Source organism: Dermacentor variabilis, chromosome 1 (assembly GCF_050947875.1).
Source record: "Dermacentor variabilis isolate Ectoservices chromosome 1, ASM5094787v1, whole genome shotgun sequence".
In the NCBI taxonomy this organism is placed as follows: Eukaryota; Metazoa; Arthropoda; class Arachnida; order Ixodida; family Ixodidae; genus Dermacentor; species Dermacentor variabilis.
This window is the reverse complement of record NC_134568.1, coordinates 185,548,612-185,570,243: the sequence shown is the minus strand read 5'-3', so window position 1 is coordinate 185,570,243 and position 21,632 is coordinate 185,548,612. Positions and strand designations below refer to the sequence as shown.

The 21,632-nt window shown below is 44.0% G+C and overlaps 1 protein-coding gene across 5 annotated transcripts in view; it reads left to right on the top strand.

Moving 5' to 3' along the window:
- Positions 1-19,295, top strand: part of KLHL18 (Kelch like family member 18) — a 68,735-nt gene extending 49,440 nt beyond the window's left edge. For 4 of the 5 annotated variants that reach the window (XM_075700957.1, XM_075700983.1, XM_075700938.1 and 1 more), the window contains one exon: positions 15,175-19,295. In XM_075700957.1, the coding sequence (XP_075557072.1) occupies positions 15,175-15,555 (381 nt within the window). In that variant the 3' untranslated portion in view covers positions 15,556-19,295. Of the gene's footprint in view, positions 1-1,015; positions 3,223-15,174 lie in introns of those variants that run through there. The other variant, XM_075700966.1, reaches the window with a different exon arrangement.
- The last annotated feature ends 2,337 nt before the right edge of the window (positions 19,296-21,632 follow it).

The window sequence follows — 21,632 nt, the reverse complement described above, 5'->3', positions numbered from 1 at the left end:
TTTGGCCAGCGAACATCCTGAAACTGTGTGCTGAGTTACGTGTTGTTCTACCATGAAATAAGCCAGTCGTCTTGCCCACGTTCCTTGAATGCTGCAAAACAGCTTTGGGGATGGGTCAAAGGGTGTGGATGTTACCTGATGGATTATAATTGCATCAAGAAAGTTTTAAGAATTTGAGGGACGTGAACTGAGGTCTGTTATCGAAGGTGACCATGTCTGGAAGTCCATGCATTGCGAATAGCTTCCACAGGCTGCCAATTATGGTAAATGATTTCATCGATGACTCTAGAATGACCTTGAGCCATTTTGAGTACTAGTCAACTACTATAAGGAAGGCCTGCTCTTAAAACGGCCCAGAAAAATCAATGTGCAGCTGGGACTGTGGCTTCCCAGCGGTCTCCCCCTTGGCCAAACCTTCCACACCCAGTTCATTCCATGAGAAAGGGTGCGATGTCTCACAGAACATATGGCTATGTCCGCAGCATAGTGTGAAGGTTCAGGAATTATGTCCAACAGCATGATGACTTCTGCTGTTGCAGGGTCATTGTGGTGCAGTTACAGTAGAGGCATTCTGCTGAGGCCGTCTGCGTGGCCCAGCTATCGTCCATGCTTGTGGAAAATAGAGTACTGGTATGAATTTAGAAAGATGGACAAGCGCAACATTCATGATGAAAGCATTTGTGGTGTCTGGTGGTCAGGGATGAACAGCTCGAGCAGCGGCTCGTAATCCGTGTGAATCTGAAATGGGCCGCCAAACACATAGTCATGGAACATTTTTATGCCTGCCACAAGAGCAAGTGCCTCCTTGTCAATCTGTAAGTCGTTATGTGTGGCCGCGGACAAGATTCTTGAGTAAAAGGCAATCGGGGCCTCTGTGCCATCTGGAAATTCGTCTTGTTTCCGTGGGATGCATATGCGGCTGTAGCATGCAAACATAACAAGCCAGGAATCACAAGCTCATCCATGCTTCAACTTAGTAATCTAATCAGTTTTTGTCTTATTCTTCCACCCACAGCCTCCAAGACGCAGCCCAAATTTGTTCACATCTTTGAGCCCTATTGCCTCTGGAGGTACCTCAAGTCAACAGAGAATGTGCCACTGCTGGAAGTTGCCTCAACGACCAAAATCCTCATAAGATATGTTTTTGGGCACTTGACCTGTAACTGTGATTCACTCATTTAAAGGACCAATTTTTGCTTCACCACTTTTTGCTTACATGTTTATGGTCACTTCATTTCTCTTTTCAGCAACACAGGCACAAACTATTGGTCTGCAAGCCACCCATGCCAAGCAGTAGAAAGCTGAATGGTCATTGAAGTATAAACAGGCCACCTTGAACCCTGGGCCCCCACAACTAATTATTTGCAAGTTTACTAGGCGGAGGGATGTAGGTTCTATACAGGAAAGCAACAATAGTACATGGTTCCACATTATACAGAACAGAAATGCTGAAATTTGGCATATTCTATTTCGCTCTCCCACTTTTAAAGCTGTTTCTTGACAATTGGGGAAATAACACGTAGAGTCCTAACATAGTATTTCTCTCACAGTCGTTAGAACCGGAATGTCCAAAACGCAAGGTAGCACATACCTACTTGCCCAACCACAAGCTCTGTCATCTGCTCTTTGCAAGTGAGTTTGGTGGGCAAAGCCACAAAATATTACATGCCTCCTCACTGCGATCTATTCGAACTAAGATGCTAAAAATAAACACTTCTAGGTGGATGGAACCATGGAATGGGTCCAAGCCCCCTTCTTTGATCTGCCAGTTGCAGACACTCGTCCCTCGATTAATCAGAATGTTCATTTCATGCAATGGCCACTTGAAGAATAGGAGGCAGGAAACATCTACACTGAAATATTTTTGATGCTGAAGCCGGCAAAATGAAAAATTGGACATTAAGAGTTTTGGGCAATATATTATTACGATATCATCGAGCGATGCTCAAGAAACGAGCCGCCACAAGAACAACGATGAAGTTGGTCGGTGCGCTTGGCGCGAGCGAGTGTCGGCCTGGCGGCCTGGCTCCAGTGTAAATAGCCTGTAAATAATCTCTTCTGTTTGTGTCTTTCCACACGCAACATTCTGGTGGAGGTCAGCAATCCCCGTCCTCACCACGGAACTCGGAAGTGGTCAGCACACCGAGCTTGTCACCATGCCTCCCGGTGACGCGCCCAACCTCTGCAACGACTTCGGCTTGTCCCACTGCTCCAATCGTCACGGTCGCCCCACATCGCGACCCAGGTGTGTTCTCTGGCCTGGAGGGCCAGGATGTTGACGACTGGATCAAACTCTATGAACACGCCAGTGCTAATAACAGGTGAGACCCAACAATTACGCTCGCCAATGTCATCTTTTATCTCGGCGACACCCCACGCATGTGGCACCAAACGCATGACGACGAGATAACCAGTTGGGACAATTTCAAAGAGAAGCTATGCGAACTGTTCGGCGACCCCATTGGGCGCAAGGCTGCCACGAGAAAGGCTCTTGCGTCTCGTGTTCAGTCATCTACGGAGCCGTACATTTCCTACATCCTCGACGTCTTGGCTCTATGCCGCAAAGCTGATGATGCTATGTCCGAAGCCGATAAAGTGTCGCATATTCTAAGAGACATCGCCGACGACGCTTTCAATTTGCTTGTTTTCGGCAACGTCTCGACTATCGACGCCATCATCAAACAATGCTGTCGCCTTGAACAAGCTAAGAGCCGCAGTATTACACACCACATCACGCGGCTACCCAACACTGCTGCTATGTCGACATGTGAGGGGTCGACCACGTCAGACCACCAGCTGTGACGACGTCACCCGTATTGTTCGCCGCGAACTCGAGGCCACCTGTTTGCCAGCTTTCTCCATGACGCCTCCCGATCCGCTAGCAACCATCATTGCAATGATCCAGGCTGTCGTCCGACAGGAATTTGAGAACGTGGGTCTGAACTCCGTGTGTTCCACGTCTCAACCCAGCGTTCCCCAGTCCTCTAGCGGCCCTCCCCGTCCTCGGCAGTCCTTTTCCGCCACATCTCGCCGCAACCCGTCCGATTGGCATACCCCTGATGACCGGCCGATCTGCTTCCACTGATGTCGCATCGGCCTCGTCACTGTCGCAACTGATGGCCACCACCTCCTCAGACATACGCCGCCGCTTATTCCCGCACCTTTGGAGCTTCCGTTCCCTATACCACCCGCCGTGAATCCACTGCCGCTGATGCTCCTGCTCCGAACCTTCGGTACAGCCGCTCGCCCTCACCTCGACGCCATCAGTCTCGTTCACGCCAACCCCGTCGCTTCTCTTCGCCGCCTATCGCCTCCCGGATCCAGCCGGAAAACTAGGCACTGCAGCTTCTGGAGGTGAAGCTGCGTTGTCGACCCTGCCCTCAAATCCTCTAATCACATTACCCACGAACCGAAACCTTCTTGACGTTGATGGCTATCCTGTCACGGCACTCATCATCAATACAGGAGCACATCTTTCAATTAGGAGTGCTGCCTTCCGACGACGACTGAACAAGCTCCTCACCCCAGCGTCGGCATGCGCCGTCCGCGTTGCGGATGGCGGTGCTGTGCCTATCATCGGCATCTGTACGGCACGCGTCAGCATCGCCTGCCGCCACACTCCGGTCCTCTTCACCATAATTGCTCATTGCCCCCACGACCTCATTCTCGGCCTCGATTTTCTCTCCGCACATTCTGCTCTTATTGACTGCTCTTCCAGTACCCTTCGCCTTGAGTTGGCAATGCTCGCAGAACCTTCTGACGCACCCCACTGCTGCTTACGTCCCACCGGCTTTCTTCGCCTGCAGCCAAAGTCAATAGCCTACATAGAACTGTTGTCTTTCCCACCAGTTCCTGATGGCGAGTACCTCGTCACTCCTCTGCCCGACATTCCAATAAGGTATGACGTTACCGTGCCTCACAGTATACTTAATATTACTGGGAACCGCACTCGCATGCCTCTCTGTAACTTTGGATTGGCAAAGCAAATTCTACCGCAAGGTATTTGCCTTGCCACAGTTGATTGTCTCGGCGACCAATATGTGGCAGCGTTATCGACCGATGGTTCTCGCGAGCTTAGCAGGCCCCTCACGCCAGCCTCGGGTGCCGATCCCAATATCAATAAATGGTTGCGACGGACCTGTCCTCGGCGCAGGCTGAAGAGCTTTGCCAAGTATTATCGTCCTACCGAGATATTTTCAACATCGACGATCGCCCTTTAGGCCAGATGCTCGCGGTCAAGCATCGGATTCTTACTGGCGATGCCACACCTATTCACCGACGACCGTATCGAGTTTCTGCGTCGGAACGCTGAGTAATTCAACACGAAGTCAACAAAATGCTCGATAAAACATCATTGAGCCTTCTTCGAGTCCCTGGGCGTCACCTGTGGTGTTGGTTAAGAAGAAGGATGGCACGTGGCACTTCTGTGTAGACTACCGTCATCTGAACAACATTACTAAGAAGGACGTCTACCCGCTCCCACTTATAGACGACGCCCTTGACTGCCTGCAGGGTTCCACCTATTTCTCGTCTATTGATCTTCGTTTGGGATACTGGCAGATTGCTGTTGGCGATATGGACAGAGAAAAAACCGCGTTCATCACACCTGATGGCCTATACCAATTTAAGGTAATGCCGTTTGGATTATACAACGCCCCCGCCACCTTCGAGTGTATGATGGACTCCTTGCTCCAGGGTTTCAAATGGTCCACATGCCTCTGCTACCTCGACGACGTCATCGTCTTCTCATCAACGTTTGACACTCACCTTGAACGTCTCACAACTATACTTGATGTATTTCGAAAGGCGAAGCTGCAACTTAACTCGTCCAAATGTCGTTTTGCCCACCGGCAAATTACTCTTCTGGGCCATCTCGTTGACGCTTCCGGAGTACAGCCTGATCCCGACAAAACTCGCGTTGTCAGAGAGTTTCCGGTTCCGAAGACAGCCGCAGACGTTCGAAGTTTTGTAGGGCTATGCGCGTACTTTCGTCATTTTGTTCCAGATTTTGCTACAATTGCTAGACCCCTAACTAATCTTTTGAAGGCGTACAATTCTCGTGGGGTATTGGAGAGGCCGCCGCCTTCTCTCGTCTCGTCACTCTTCTAACCTCACCACCCATTCTCGCCCACTTCGACCGTGATGCCCCTACAGAATTGCGTACAGATGCCAGCGGTCATGGCGTAGGTGCTGTCTTAGCCCAGTGTCAGCGTGGCCAGGATCGCGTTATTGCTTATGCAAGCCGCCTCCTAGCACCATCAGAGCGCAACTATTCCATTACGGAACGAGAATGCCTTGCTGTTGTCTGCGCGGTTGCGAAGTTCTGTCCTTACCTTTACGGTCGCCCTTTTTCTGTAGTCACTGACCATCATGCTCTCTGCTGGCTCTCTTCGCTAAAAGATCCTACCGGCCGGCTTGGTCGATGGGCTTTGAGGCTACAAGAATTTTCATATTCCATGGTGTACAAGTCTGGCCGCCTGCACCAAGACGCTGACAGCTTGTCGCGTTACCCTGTTGACGACTCTGACTCCTCTAATATTGCCAGTGCTTCTTGCATATTCTCTGTATCACAGCTGCTTAATTTCGCCGACAAGCAACGCCGTGACGCCTACATCAGAGCACTCATCGACCGTTTTGAGCACTCTCCGGTCGAAGCTACTCTACGCCTCTTCGTCCTCCACGACGGTACTCTGTACCATTGTAACCTTCATCCGGACAGCTCTGAGTTCCTACTTGTAATACCTAAACACCTCCGCTCCACCGTTATAGAAGAGCTCCATGACGCACCAACAGCAGGACATCTCGGCATATCTCGAACCTGTGACCATGTAAGTTGCCGTTTTTTCTGGCCGGGTCTTGCCCGTTCCGTACGACGTTACGTCGTCGCTTGTGAAGTTTGCCAACGACGCAAGAAGCCTTCCCAGCTCCCCGCTGGTTACCTGCAGCCGCTCGACATCCCTGCCGAGCCCTTTCATCGTGTCGGCTTAGACCTTCTCGGCCCATTTCCGGAATCTACATCAGGGAACAAGTGGGTTGCAGTCGCGGCGGACTATGCGACACGCTACGCCGTAACCCGTGCTCTTCCGACCAGTTGCGCAACTGATGTTGCGGACTTCCTCCTACATGATGTTATTTTGATGCATGGTGCTCCGCGTCAATTGCTAACAGACCATGGCTGTACGTTTTTGGCCAAAGTCATCGACGACATCATGTGTGCCTGCTCAATACGGCATACATTTACCACCTCCTACCATCCCCAAACGAATGGCCTCACTGAGCTCTTGAACCGCACCCTTACAGACATGCTATCCAAATACGTTTCCGACGACCACCGTGACTGGCACCTGGCTCTACCTTACATTACCTTTGCATACAACTCTTCCCGTCTCGAAACTGCTGGCTTTTCCCCCTTATACCTCTTGTATGGCCGCGAACCAACGCTACCACTGGACACTGTGCTTCCGTGCGCCACAGCTTCAACTAGCGATTATGCCCGTGATGCAATCGCCCATGCTGACCACGCTCGCCAACTTGCGCGCGCTCGTCTACAAGTGTCTCAAAACAAGCAGAAGCAACACTACGACCTCCGTCATCGTGATGTCCATTTTGTGCCCGGCAGCATCGTGTTGCTCTGGTCACCTTCGCGTAAAGTTGGCCTATGTGAAAAACTCCTTTCTTGTTACACAGGTTCATATCGCATGCTCCGCAAAGTGACCGATGTCACCTATGAAATCGTTCTAGCCACGCCCACTACGTCCTCCGCTGTGACAACCAGTGACATTGTCCACGTCGCCCGACTCAAACCCTACAACTCTCCACGCACCTTGGATATATAAAAGCACCGTGACGGTGCTTTTGCTGCCGAGGGGGTAGTATTACGATATCATTGAGCGATGCTCAAGAAACAAGCCACCGCGAGAACGACGATGAAGTTGGTCAGTGCGCTTGGCGCGAGCGAGTGTCAGCCTGGCTGCCTGGCTCCAGTGTAAATAGCCTGTAAATAGCCTCTTCTGTCTGTGTCTTTCCACACGCATCAATATTTTGTGGGACAGGTTTAGTATTTGTAATGCAGTATGGACCTTTCTTTTCAGGTGTATTAAACCACTTTTCCTGAGTATTTAAAGGCTGGCATGTTAACAAACATTCTGTTGACAAGGAGGGCTGCGCTGTTGCATCTTTGCAAGTATATATAGTGGAACCTCGTTAAATATAACTCAAAGTGGACCGGAAAATTTTTCTGATAAAACAAATAAAACAAGGCAAGAACCTTGTCAAGCTGCAAACAAGCTGCTTCTTTCTTGCCCCAGTGTTCATTTTTGTAAGTGAATGAATGCAAAATAAAGATTGATTGATTGTTTGATTTAATTAACAAAAGAGAGCCTCTTTGAATATAATGCTCGATAATGTGTGCAATACAGTGCAATACAGTCACTGACCTATAATTTTGGCTCGGCGGGGACCATCTAAAAGGGGGTCGAAATAAACAGTTTCAAATACCGTCAGATTCCAGGAATTCGACCCTGGGACCGATAAAATTGATAGGCTTATCCAGCAGGTCCAATTAAGCAAGATGCAGAAACAGTGCCAAAATACACTGCAGATTTATTTGGCTGTATTTACCGTATCCTAACACGCCCCCAAAACAAACGCGTGCCCACTTTCTGTGTGTCCAATGTAGAAAACTAACATGGAGATTACATTAAAGCTTGTAAACAAAGTGGAAATCTAACACATACTCAATTTCTTAGCAAGAAAATTGGCAAGGGTCTAATATGTGTTGCACAATGGCAGCTGGTTTCTAAAGACAGTTTTGCTGCACTGTACTTTAATGTCAACTTTGCCACAATACATCTTTCGTGCAATAAAGCACACGAATGACACAAAGGCTGCTTTAGTTTTATGTCCGACTCCAACACAGGCAATTTTTGGCATAATTAACTTGGAAAAAAAGGATAGAAAAGTTTTAACCGGCGATTACGATACTCCTTAATGCGAATTTTAAGTGCAGCTGTTTAGGTGTTTTGAATTCACAATATATTGTGGCAAAGAATTTGATTCTGAATGACAGGGTGCTCTCGGCGGCAGCACTGAGCCTCTGCTTTGGCAGCTTGTTTAGCAGCAGTGGCAGACGAAGCGTTTTCACCGGTTGCACCGCTCATTGTTCAGAAAGAAAACATAAACACAGGAACGCGAGGCTAACACAGAGCACATCTCTAGCAGTGGTGACACCGCAGGCGAAGTAGCAAATGCGCAGAGGGTCCAAAGCCCATGCCAGCACTTCGTTTCCACCCTTGCCGCATGCCTGGTTGTCGCCGGAACTCTTGCTTTCTTCCTCAACCTTTCGCCATACCCTCTTCTGCTTTCCTCCTCGCACCTCTTCGCTCTCACCACTTTTTTATCCCTCGCTGCGCACCATGTGCACTCTGATCTTTCGCTGTGCTCATTCACTCAGTTTCAAGTGATGCCAACGCTCGCCGCAGGAATAGGTGCCTAACAGCTGCGCTCTCAAAGGTGCACGTTAGGATCGAGTGCATACTGTAATCGGACATTGCAAGCTTTCATTATTGCTTGAAAATCCTCCTAGAGCAGGCCAGAAATAGGACTTTCTTTGATGGGAGATGACGTATGTTTAACCCATTCACTGTCCCCCTAAGCTCCACTGAGACGGATGCTGCCACTGAGGGGTTCACTGTTGGGGTCACCTTAGAGGTCAGGCATGGCGCCTGCCTACTGGTGAAGTTGGAACTATTCCGCAAACACCAATTTTAGGATCGAAATAATGAAAGTTTAGGCCCTTACAAATGCATGGGCACTAGTCAGGACCTTTGGTCAGGATCGATATAACCGAAAAATTGAATTAACCGAAGTCAAAATAGTGGAAATCCAATGTATCAGATTTGCTAGAAAATAATTCTTTATTCCACAAGCAGTAAGAAAAGCTGGTCAACATATCGCAGCATATATGCTTGTATGCGACCTGGTCAATCGGTATTTTGACCATTATCATGGCTGCCCCAACAGACGGATGAAAGTAGTCTCCAAATGCAACAACTCTCTATCCCCCGGTAACAACAGAAGTTGACCGCGCTCTTTGCAACAGTTATTTGTCTGGCCGGTGCCTCACTCAATTTACCTCTCAATGGAGATGTCAAGGGTGGAGCTGGTGCCGTTCGTAGATGCTTGAAGATTGCAACCCTCAAAAATTCATAATAGCAGTTAGAGAAGTTGCCCTAAACCGCATCACAATTTTACTCCTAAAGGAACAAACCTGGATGTGGGGAATTCATGCGACAAGCCACAAAACCGCAAATTAGGCCCTTGACAACTTAGTGGCTTGGATTGGCTTGTGTCGTGGTTTGGGTGTAGTCTGTTGCAACTGGAGCAACTAGGCAGACCATTACTTTTGGCTTTGAGGCAGCACCAGTGACATATTAAAATATCACTTTTCTACTCAACATGGTCACCTCGGTGGCTGAATTGGCATGTGGTTGTGCAGGCGGAGCGGGGATGAGTGCGAATTCTCAAGCGCACATTGTAAGGTGTCAAAAATTTCCTTAAAGCTGCGCAAATTATTAGTGGGCAACTGTATCACTGAGGCCTAGTGCTTTACCATGCATTTTTAAAAGCGCCGTCTCAGAAATTACAGACCAATGAGCGAGTGCAGCTAATTTAAGCCGGGAATGCAAAGAGAAGGATAATCGCACTGGTGTTCTCCGTGGACTACGTGCATATCAGATAATGCCACAGGATTTAGTGCTGGTCATTCGTTGGCGATGCGGAATGCCTTTAAAGCGTTAACTCTTTACTGTATAAATAATTTGCTTATCCGTTGAAGTGTGCTTACGTGCTCGTGCTTGCTGGCTTTTGGGTCTTGACAGAGCAGAGCGGGCGAAAGGGAACATCTGTTGCCGCGGTATTGCGCGAGGAGAGAGTGCTTCACCACGATGCAACATCACCCTCACTCTTGCTTTTAATTAACTGTGCTTTCCTTGTACACGCAAGCTCTCGCCTGCGTTCTAACTGTGCCTCAGTAAGGTTAAATCAAAACATGCTCGCTTGCCCGCGAGGAGTTCATAACTCAAAATACCGCTTACGGCATTCATGAAGTTGAGACTATGACGGAAGCCCATCTGGTCGGGATGATGCATACTTCAAAGGAAGAGGTCTGGACATCAACCAAAATGGTTTCAAATATATTTACGTTTCAGCTCCCCCACGGTAGCCTTGTTCACAATGAAACACGCAGCAGAGCTGGTGCCCTTTTTGAGCTGTACATAAAAAGGGCGCCAGCTCTGCCGCTTGTTTCATTGTGAACGAGGCTCCTGTGGGGGAGCTGAAATGTAAATATATTTTAAACCATTTTGGTCGGTGTCCAGAACTCTTCCTCTGAAGTGGAGTTCAATTCGACATTAATGCTTTCGCATTCACAATTCGTAAAAAAATGTAGGTGTCCTCAGATTTTTTTGTCATGGCCATTCCAAATATAAATCTCCTTGCTGAAACATTGACTCCAAACTGAGGCTTGCCTTGTTTGCCCACTGTTTCTCAATTAAAGTGTTCATCTTCCTGCAGCCTCTTTGCCTTGTTTGAATCCATAAACACAGTTTCTTTCTTTTGCAACATATAACTGTAAAATGTGTTTTTGAAGGCTGTGTGACTATTTGGCTTGTTTACATGTTTATTTAGCATCCTTGTTTTAATCTTTGCAGAATTTTCTGTAAGATTTTCTCCACAACATTTCCTTGTTCCTTTATGTATTCCACTTGTGGTCCAAGTGTTTACTGCCATACCTAGATGCTAAATGTGCAGCAGAAATGTTGAGAGCAATTGGGTATTAGGGGCGACCATATGTGCTAACAAATTTAGTGTAACTTCTTTTTGCTGTATTTTGTGCCTCATGCCATTGTGTTATTGGAATGGGACATCGCAGCTTGAGCTTATCTTGTTGACACTTCATCTTTGCCAAGCACTTTCAATGACTTCTTTTTTTCCGAGTCAAGCTGAAATTGTCAAATGGAGACAGAATGTATGTATACATATTGTGTGAAACATGACAAGCAGCACTCTACATAACTTCAGTAGAAGGGTAGCTCTGCATAAATTTTGTTGTCTGCGAACATAAAATGTGCAACATAAAAGCGAGCTTTTTTGGCACAGAGTGGAGCTCGCATGGATCCGTACTCTGCTACTGTTACCATCAGTCTAGCTTGTGTATTACCCGCCGTGGTTGCTCAGTGGCTATGGTGTTGGGCTGCTGAGCACGAGGTCGCGGGATCGAATCCCGGCCACGGCGGCCGCATTTCGATGGGGGCGAAATGCGAAAACACCCGTGTGCTTAGATTTAGGTGCACGTTAAAGAACCCCAGGTGGTCAAAATTTCCGGAGTCCTCCACTACGGCGTGCCTCATAATCAGAAAGTGGTTTTGGCACGTAAAACCCCAAATATTATTATTATTATTAGCTTGTGTATCTGGTCTTTCACTCGATCACCAATAAAGTCTGTGAGTGCGAACATATTGGCAGCGAGCTTCCCATGAGGACTTGTTACCAGCCACTTCGCTGTTCACATTGTTTAGGCCACTAGGCCTAACCAGCGCTGCTTCATCGGTAGTCTGCAACCAAATTTGCAGTTTTGTGCCAGTCACCCTGGCGGAAATTTTGTTCATATGAATGCAGTGAATCATATAATTCTCCCAGGACACTGTGAAAACTATACAATGTTTAGCAGTGCTTCTAGTCACACTCACAGCCTTGCTGGAAAAGAAATTGTGTTGGCAACCATGATTACATGATGTGTTGAAAAACATAACCTAGTTTATTCAACATTTTTGCTGTAGACTGGCATTTAAAAAAAAAAGAATGTTTTACATGCGTTTCTGTTCAAATTACGCAATTTTTTCCTAGTATGAAGCCTCTACATACAACTTTCACACTGGAGAGAGTAATGAGCTCAACAAAAAAATTAACTGCCCTTTTTGGGACAACAAGTCACCACAGTCTTAAGAGAAAGCTTTAGCTCGGGCCCAACTCTGATGCGGCCTATTCAAATGCATGTAAAAATGCAAAAACGCTTTCCTGAGATAACCCCTGGACTGATATTAATGAAATTTGTTGCATTTGAGAGAGAAAGTTAAATTCTAGTGACTGTTGGAAACGGAATTTTGATTTAGGCCCTGAATTTTGTGAAAAGAATTTTCGAAAGTTCGAAAAAGATAGACGCACAAAGTTTATAAATTAATAGCTCTGCATCAAGAATATATATAGCGGTTGTGTAAACGGCATCCATTAGATCATTCAAAGCGGACAAATTCGATATGTCAATTTATATTTTGCGTGAATTTGTTACGTTGTGCACAAGGGTTCTGCAAAAGCTATATTTCCATATTACTAAATTTTTTTAGATTCATGTGTAACATATTAATTTTGTCCGCTTTAGATGTACTATCAGATGTAAATCACAGAATTATGATACATGTTCTTGCTGAGTTAGTGTTGTAAACTTGATTAGTTCCCTGAAAATTTTGAATTTTTGTCAATTTTTAATAAAAGATTTACGATCTCAATAAAAAATTCAATACCAACAGTAACTAGATTTTAAGTTTTTCTTTTAAATGCAAAAAAACCTCGTCAAATTTCGCACAGTAGTTACTGAGAAAAACTAATTCTCCTTTTACATGTGTTTAGATCGGAGCACCCGAACTAAAGCTTCCTGTTAACCCGTACACACACTTGCACACAAAAGGTGGAGAAAGGAAAAACATGGCAGAAGTAAGGATGATTTGTGGGGGGGAAGGTGGGGGGACACAGCAAGGAGAGTTTTGTGACTGGAAGCTTGTTGAGCGAGGATCGCATGCTGTGCTAGACAGATCCTAGGACAATGTTCTTATTTTTATTGGTTGAATGACACTTCGTCTTTGTAGCAGACATCAAGGCAATGGGTTTATTTAATTTGCTCCTAAGAAAAAGTTTAAAAAGATTCATGGATAAAAAAGCTATTTGTTCTTTTTTTCTTTGGGCACACGTGGGAGTTTCATTTTTTTCGCAGTTGCTGTTTCTGAAGGGACAGGAAGTACTTTTTGTGTGAAGTTCTTGTTACTTTCTCCAGCTTGAAACTGTACGTACAAGCTCTATCAGGAAAGAAATCATATGAATTGAACATGGAGACTTGTAAGATCATTCTTGACAAAGGCCAGTCCCAGGCTGAAACATTGATTATTCCTTAATGCAACAATGTAAATGTTTTTCAGTGATACATGTGATGTAAGGCATTTTCTGAGCATGTGCAACTTTCCTCAGGCCACCCGCCGTGGTTGCTCAGTGGCTATGGTGTTGGGCTGCTGAGCACGAGGTCGCGGGATCGAATCCTGGCCACGGCGGCCGCATTTCGATGGGGGCGAAATGCGAAAACACCCGTGTGCTTAGATTTAGGTGCACGTTAAAGAACCCCAGGTGGTCAAAATTTCCGGAGTCCTCCACTACAGCGTGCCTCATAATCAGAAAGTGGTTTTGACACGTAAAAGCCCAAATATTATTATTATTATTATTTCCTCAGGCCCCCTTTTGTGGCTGTGTTTTCTTCGTGCGATTGATATGGTTGGAGCAATCTTGGGGGCCACAGTTCTGCTTTTTGGAAAGCTAACCCTGGTGCACAAGGATTCACTTGCCACAAGAGGCATTCTTGCACTTAGACTCTCAGAAAGTTTACACATGAAGCTCTGATGCGGTAAAACATGCTCAGAGGTGCCACATAGTTTTACAAGGTATCTTAGCATTGCATTTGGATGTAACCTTGCCGAGAAAGTAAAAAAGAAAGGCAGGAAGGGTAACTAAACAGACTCCTAATTGGCTACCCAGCATGAAAGCCTGTCTTAATCAAATTATGGCCTCTATTGTTGTGTCTACCTTCACTTTGCTGATATTGCATAAAGTGGATGAGGTCCTCATTTCAACTGGGCTATTCCATTCCATTGTCCCAGGCATCACGCTCGACAACCTTAGATTTTCCAAAGAAAAATTGTGTTCTTTTTACTGTGATGTAGATATCTCTCACCAAAAATATCGTTCCTGAAATTTGTGGTCATAGGCATAACTACCTGTCTTATAAAAACATTTTAAACGGGAGGATGCCTTGCTATTCACTGCAAGAATTATGGCTGTGAGCTCATATTCCATGACTAAAAAATTACAGGAAGTGAGAACCAGTTAATTGTCAACATTATAGAGGCGCAAAGCATATTAAGCTTCGAGGACAGGTGTGTCAGTATTGTTATAATTTTCTTGTCTACTAAAGAATGTGTAATTCTAGGCTGCCACGTGTGTGATAAGGTTGGGTACTTTGGGACATATTTAACCTATTAATCCGCTGAAACATTTGTTGCAATATTTTCTTGTGCGAGTTGTTGCTTGGCATGTACAGTGAGCTCCTTTGCCCAGTATAAAAGTGCTCGCGAGCTTCCTTGAAATAAACTGTTGCGAATCAGTGCCAAGTGTGTCGTTTTTTGTCTGCAACATGTTACATTTTTTTGCTCTGATAAGACATATTGTGACACTGTAAAACAAAGTGTAAAACATTCTCTTTCACCGGTTTTTAAGAAAGAGACTATATGCTTTTGAGGTGCTGTAAAAGCATATAGTATTTTGTTGGGGCACATACTTCACCCTAATGCTGTAAATGGATGGGGGAAAATGACAAGGAGCGCCTCTTAGACTAGAAGACAGATACGATGAAACAGCACTTTTGTTCATATTAAGCTACAGATTATGCACTGAAGTGGTTCTAGCAAACATAGATGACCAAAGACACTTCTGTTGACGATTAGTATAGTAATAGTTCCTTAGCTTTCCTCAAACAAATTGCTTATTAAACGCGAGAAAAAAAATTTCATTAGTCAGCTGGGATGTTGATCGGTAAGACAAAGCATGACCTTTGTGCATTCTATTAGAATGGAAAGTAACACAAACTCTGTTTTGCATTGTTTTCTGTTCTATTACGATGTACCAACTAGCCCAGCAGGAATGCTCTCTGCATATGTGCAACCAAGCTGCTGCAGCTTGACCATGCTACCCGCTTCTAAAACATGCGCAAGTGTTCAGTGTCCTTTCTTCAGCATTTTCAATTGTGTAGCTAGAGTAATTTTTTAGCCATTTACAAACCTTGGTGATTTGCCTGCACAGGTGGAGCGATACGATGTACAGACTGGCCAGTGGAGCCCCATGCCATCAATGTTGACACGTCGGTGTCGCCTTGGAGTGGCAGTGCTGCAAGGGAAGATCTATGTCTGTGGTGGCTATGATGGGGCCACGTTTCTCCAAACTGCAGAGGCTTTTGACCCTGTGACCCATCAGTGGCAATTTGTGGCACCAATGAACGTCACACGTAGTCGAGTTGCACTTGTTGCCAACTGTGGCCGGCTTTTTGCTGTTGGTGGTTATGATGGTGTATCGAACCTCAGCACAGTTGAAGTCTATGACCCTGAGGCTGACCAATGGATGCCCATAGCTTCAATGTGTGCACATGAGGGTGGCGTCGGAGTTGGAGTACTGCCACCTTTGTAGGAGAGTGCTCAGAATGCCAGTGTGGCCTGTTATTTGGGCCTTTCTTTCTCAAACGGGCACTGGTATTCTAAGCAGTTCCAGGTGCGATAGAAGAATGCACACAAGCTTTAGGTTCTACATTCTCACAATCCTTCCTTTATTCCACTGGCAACTAAAGAAATGAATAATAATAAGGTAGCATCACCAGCTACATAAAAGATCTGTGCATTCTTTAGCCTGTAGGTGACATAAATAAAAATATATATTATTGATTGTAATATTGTGGTGTAGCCACTGTGTCACTAAGAAGAAAAGATACAGTATCCTTTAGTCAGACATTGCACTAACTTTCTTGGGTGTGTTACCATCATCAGGGTAGTCCTTTCTCGTGCATTTATGTTATGTAAATGTTTCGTGTAAACCTTTTTTTCTTTATTAAGTGCATATTTTTATACACTGATAACCAAAAAATTTTCGATATAACACAAGAGGATGCATCACAGATGCATATTCTATAAAAATGTTCATGTAAAGTCCATTGCTGCACATGTTACACCTAGCAGTTTACACCTGGCATGCCTTGCAGAGCTGCAAGGCATGCAAGGCAAGAATGAACAATTCTTAGTTGCATAGGAGAAGAAATTGCAATGTCTTAATTATTAAAAATATGCCCCCATGTATTCAGCATTATATCATTTTAGGTCTCATGTTCACGAAAATCTTCACTTGTTTATGCATATTATATAATGCGTAACAAAATTTTTGTCACAGTGCTCTACTACATTGGGGGCAATAGTTAAGTCACATGATATACATGCTGCTATCACTAGCAGTTCACTGTATCTACTCAGGACTGTGCAACTACACAATTGAATAAGTTGGTTGTGGTGCTTGTTTTAGCGAGTTGCTGTATGCTTTGCAGAACAAAATAGGCTGCTGTTTGGCTCTTATTTTGTCAATTCTAAATATTTTCTGGCAGGCTTACTAGAGCTCAGTGAAACTGTAGCATGTTTGTGGCAGGTTTTAACGGTCCAAGTGGTTCCTTTTCTTGAATTACATGGGTCAAAATGCAATTATGATACAGGCATCTAAAATGAAGCCCTTGCATGACAGTAGTTATGATTCCTTTTTTTTAATTATTATTATGTCATGGAAGCTGGTTGCTGAAGCTGGAAGTAACTAGCACTGCAAGTAATGCCTGATCATCTATATATAATAGAAAATAGTGAAATCAATTATTCTGTAAAGAAAATGAAAAGGAGTGTTGTCTATGGAGAGAAGTGCCTGTCTATGGAGAGCTTTCACCTTTGGTGCAGGTCATTTCATATGCAACATATGCATGGTGTAATTCAGCTGATAATAGGCTGATAAGCAATGTGCAAAAAGCATTGAATTGATGACATAAAGTTTTCTGGTATCATTTCTGCTTATTAGTATCTAGATCGTTCGCATTGTTGTCAGATGTTTTCTTTGTATACATGCAGCTTCTTTTCACTACTACGGTGTTCATCTTTTGTTAATGCTTTACAAAGGTGTAAAGTATAAACCCCGTGCAAGCAATCTTGCGCGCGACAGCAACAAGCGACGCGATGGAGATGGCTGTCGCGTTCGCTTGTTGCCCAGAAGTCAAACTCCAAGCAAGCGACCGCTTCGCGCGACGGCTCTGCAGTGTTGCTGGTACTAGGAATTCAAGTTAGCGCCAAACCTGGCATGGCACTTGCTATAATTATTTAAGTTGATTTGTTTGGCTGTACAAAGCAACGTGAAGTATTTCTGAAGGGTCTTGCAGTAGGTTTTTTTTCTCGTTTACATATCAAAATTCGGTAGTTCGCTCGTTCCGTTTGTATACCGAGAAGCGCGCGTGCGCAAACCGGTAGTACGTCATTAATGTACATCCCGTTCCGGCTGCCTGCTATTGGCACTCATAGCACTTCCGAGCTACGAGCAACGAATTCTAGATTTGCAGAACCGAGCGATCGCGCGACAAGACCGAGTGATCTGTACGAGTGATGGCCCGATCCATCGCTCGTCGCTGTCGCGCACGAAATCGCGCTCGTGGAGTTTAGGCTTAAAGGTAATGTTTTGCAAAAGTGTGCTGGTAATGTGGTAGAGTATGTGTTTATCATGTGCATAAGTCTTGATTGTCTTGCCTGCACATAAGAATGCTTTAATTGATGAATGACTGCGGTGATTTGAAGCTTTTTCCATTGAAAAGAAAGCAGTGACTAACCGAAGATGTTTGACTCATGTCTTCAGTATTCTTTAAAATATTGCTTATATTACACAACTTTAAGGTTTGAAATTACAAGCTGAAGTGACTAGCGCAAGAGTGGACACAGGACACTAAAAAGGCGACCAGGACAAGCGCAAGGATTTCGCTTGCCCTTGTCACCTTTTTAGTGTCCCATGTCCACTCTTGCGCTAATAACTTCAGAATGGAATACTAACTAGCTCGGTCACACACCTTGAATTTACAAGTCTGTATAGGCTTACACTATTGGGGGCTAACAATATAAACCGATATTAGAATTTGAAAATGTATGCTTTCTAGTTCTTTGAATTGCAAAGAAAATGGGTTATCTTAAATCTCATTTTTATACCATGTATTTTCAACCAAGCACAAATTCCATGAACAAGATCTTGTCCCACCAGCATCAAAGCGTTAGAGACACATAAAAAATCCTTTTTCCCATATGTCAGCCTGAAATTCAGTTTTACACTTTACTCTAGCTCAGTGAAACCTCATTATAATGAAAATACCTTCACGATATCTGATATCTGTTTTGAGCATATACTTTTACACACTGATATCTGTGATATCCGTGTTCGGCATGTCAATGTACCACTGCATATGCAATCAACATAGTGTTGTATTGTTTTACTGGCTGCAGGCACCAGCTGTGTGGGAATTCAGCTTGTTTGCAAAACCTGCAACCTGTATGCTTTTGACGTCAGTGATACATGACAGAACATGCTTGTATACATTGTGATTTACCAATGCTGAAGCCTCAGCTATATGTATTCTGTTGGATTGTTTTTCGATGCTCACATTCAGTGTTTAAATTCTGGTACACCGTAACATATTTAGGCTTTATATTTTTGGCAATTTTTTATTATTGTTTGAGAGGCTGAAACAGACATCTGGATTTGGTGTAGAAATTAATTTCTAACATTAAACTGGTGGCTAATTTAACTCTCTTTTAATGCAACAGATTTTAGTTAAATCACTGCAGCAACTATTGTATGAGAGGCTTTATGCATTATAGCGAAATTAATGGTAAGGAAGACAAACACTAACATTGCTGTCTACAGTCTACAAGGTTAAGCTGCAGCATTAACCCTTGCTATGCCAAACGTTTTTTCAGGGAACAACCGAAATTTCCCACATTATGTTATGACTCATTTATCACGATCAGCTTTTCTTATTACAATATCAGCAGCTATATTTTTGTTGTCTGTTACAAATTGAAAAAAACAAAATTTAATTGGGTCATATTTACAGAATATTAAAGAACTATTAAACAAAATTGGAAGATTGCCTATTCAATTTTAGTACCAAAACCAATGTCATACAATTTGATCAACTTTCCTAGAGTTAACAGTATTCACGCGCCCTTCGTAAACGGCTCAGGATGAGAATGCCATGGTGCAGCAAAACATTGCTGAACATTTCCGTTTATGTGTTCATTGTTTAATATTCTGCCCATGTGTATAAATTTGGGGTTTGTTGATAAAATATAAAAGCTAGAGTTTTGTTCATACACCAGTGTAAATATTTCATCTCTTGTTGCAATGTGTGCAGTTCAGTTGAAATGCTGACACTTGCTTAATTTCTTGTTCTAGTGACTAGGAAAAACTGCAAAGCGTGTTTGAGTTTTGTACTTAGTTTAATGGCATAACAAGTGATGTGACATAGGGGGGGGGGGGGGCTAGGCTTTGATGTCTGTTGGAAAGCAGAACGCATGCATTGAACAACTTAATGCAAGATGAACTAGAATATATGTAAAATGTCACGTTTAATGAACATAACTTTTTCTCAAGATCCAGTGACAATTGGCTATCTTGTGCAGTCTTTCACTGCAGAATGGTTTTAGACGCTACTGTGTGTATGATGCAGTGCTTCAACGTGGCTACATAGTAAAGTGCCATATCGGAAGGTTTGACACATCAGTTTTTGTTTGCATATCATAGCAACCAAACCTGCACATTGATACCCTGCATTGAATTGTCGTCGTGCAAGATGCAGATTATGGTATTGAAGGAGTAGGGGCACAGTGTCCAAGGAAGCGTGTGGTGGCACCTTGTCATTTGTCGTGCTGAAGCCATGCTTCCTTCAGCACATTCAGAAGATTGCATATCTAATCCCCCGCTAGTCTTCTTGGTATTTACACTGTGTAAAGGAAAAGAAGGGTAATTTTTGTTTAATGTTTCGAAACTAATGGCACTTTAAAAATGGCAACAATGGCTATAGCCTCTGTGGGGACGCTCGACTGTCTTGCACCTCCTTGCATTATTTTTCCTTAATCCGACTTCCACCGCATAGCCAAGTGCCGCCTGCATAAGGCAGCAGTGTGGGAGAATACTCGCTCACACTCACTGACCATAATTTTTCCAGGCCCCACGCTCGCTCACATTCACGCTCACCTCCACTCAGACCCACAAGCGCCCACTCACGCTTGCACTCACCTCCACTTACACTCACTCACACTCACCTCCGCTCACGCTCACTGGCACTTACTCGCACTCAATCGCACTCACTCACTTGCACTCAATTGCACTCACACTTTTTAAATGAGTGTGAGTGAATGTGAGCGAGTGCACTCGTGAGTGAGTGTGCTGCCCTCTGCCGCTCACAATTTGTGTATATTCGACTGAAGCTTCCAGTTTAGCACCTATTACATCTGGAGTGTGAGAAGGTTGTGTTTTGGGCCCAGTTTTATTGTTAAGATACATGAACGATTTGTCTTCCAATTACATGGTAACATCTGTCTATTTGCTGACGATTGTTTTTCGTACCACGAAATCAATTGCAATGATGATCATCATGTACAAAATTCTACCTCTTCTTGGTGTCAGGAGTGGCAGATGACTTTAAATGCCCAAAAATTAGTAATGCTAATATGAAGTAGAAAGAAACAGATATCTAATTTTACTTACATTATTAATGACACACCTCTCACTTGTGTATCTCAGGATAAATATTTAAGTGCCCTTTTAACACGCACTCGCTGACAGGAAACCCATATTAACAACATAACCTCAAGTGGAAATCAATGTATTTGCTGAGCACCGAAGCGACTCATCTTTCTGAAAAAACGTCTTCGACTTGTGCCAGCAGATACAAATCTGCTGGCCTACAAAATGCTTGTCTGACCAGTGCTGGAGTGCGCATGTATTGTTTGATTTACATAAACAAAAGAACTCATAAGAGGGGGTGCAGAGGAAGGCAACAAGGTTCATTTATAATAAATGCAAGTTAATGGATTCATCGACTGAATTATTAAAAAGAGCCGGTTTATTAACACTTACAAAGTAGGGCAAAACTAGCACGACTAAAGTTTTTGTTTCAATTTATTCATAGTGACAAAACCATTGACACATTCGTACGAAGGTTTTTTAGTCGTTCTAGGTCAACACTCCACAAGCACTCTAGAACACCTAATAATAATAATAATAATAATAATAATAATAATAATAATAATAATAATAATGCCTTTATTTGTGTCACATGTAGGGTACATGACACTGGAGACCAGCAGTAAAAGCTGTCATAAATGACAGCTTGACAAAGCCGCAGGCCCCCATGCACTTGACAGCAGTATAGCGGCATTGCTTACATCAGAAAAAAAAGAAGACACAGTACAGTACACAATACACCCTGATAAATGAAATCCATTTTCCGGAAACAGAAACAAAAATGATCGTGATACTATAAGGTAGAAAGTAATGACAGAGCAAATACCTTCAAGCAATTCAAAAAAGAAAAATTTCATACGAAGGTATAGCTTACTAAGGTAAGAAAAAACAATTCACTACAATTCAAATTACAATTCAAAATACAATTAAAAGATATGTCATAAATACAATTCACTCATCAG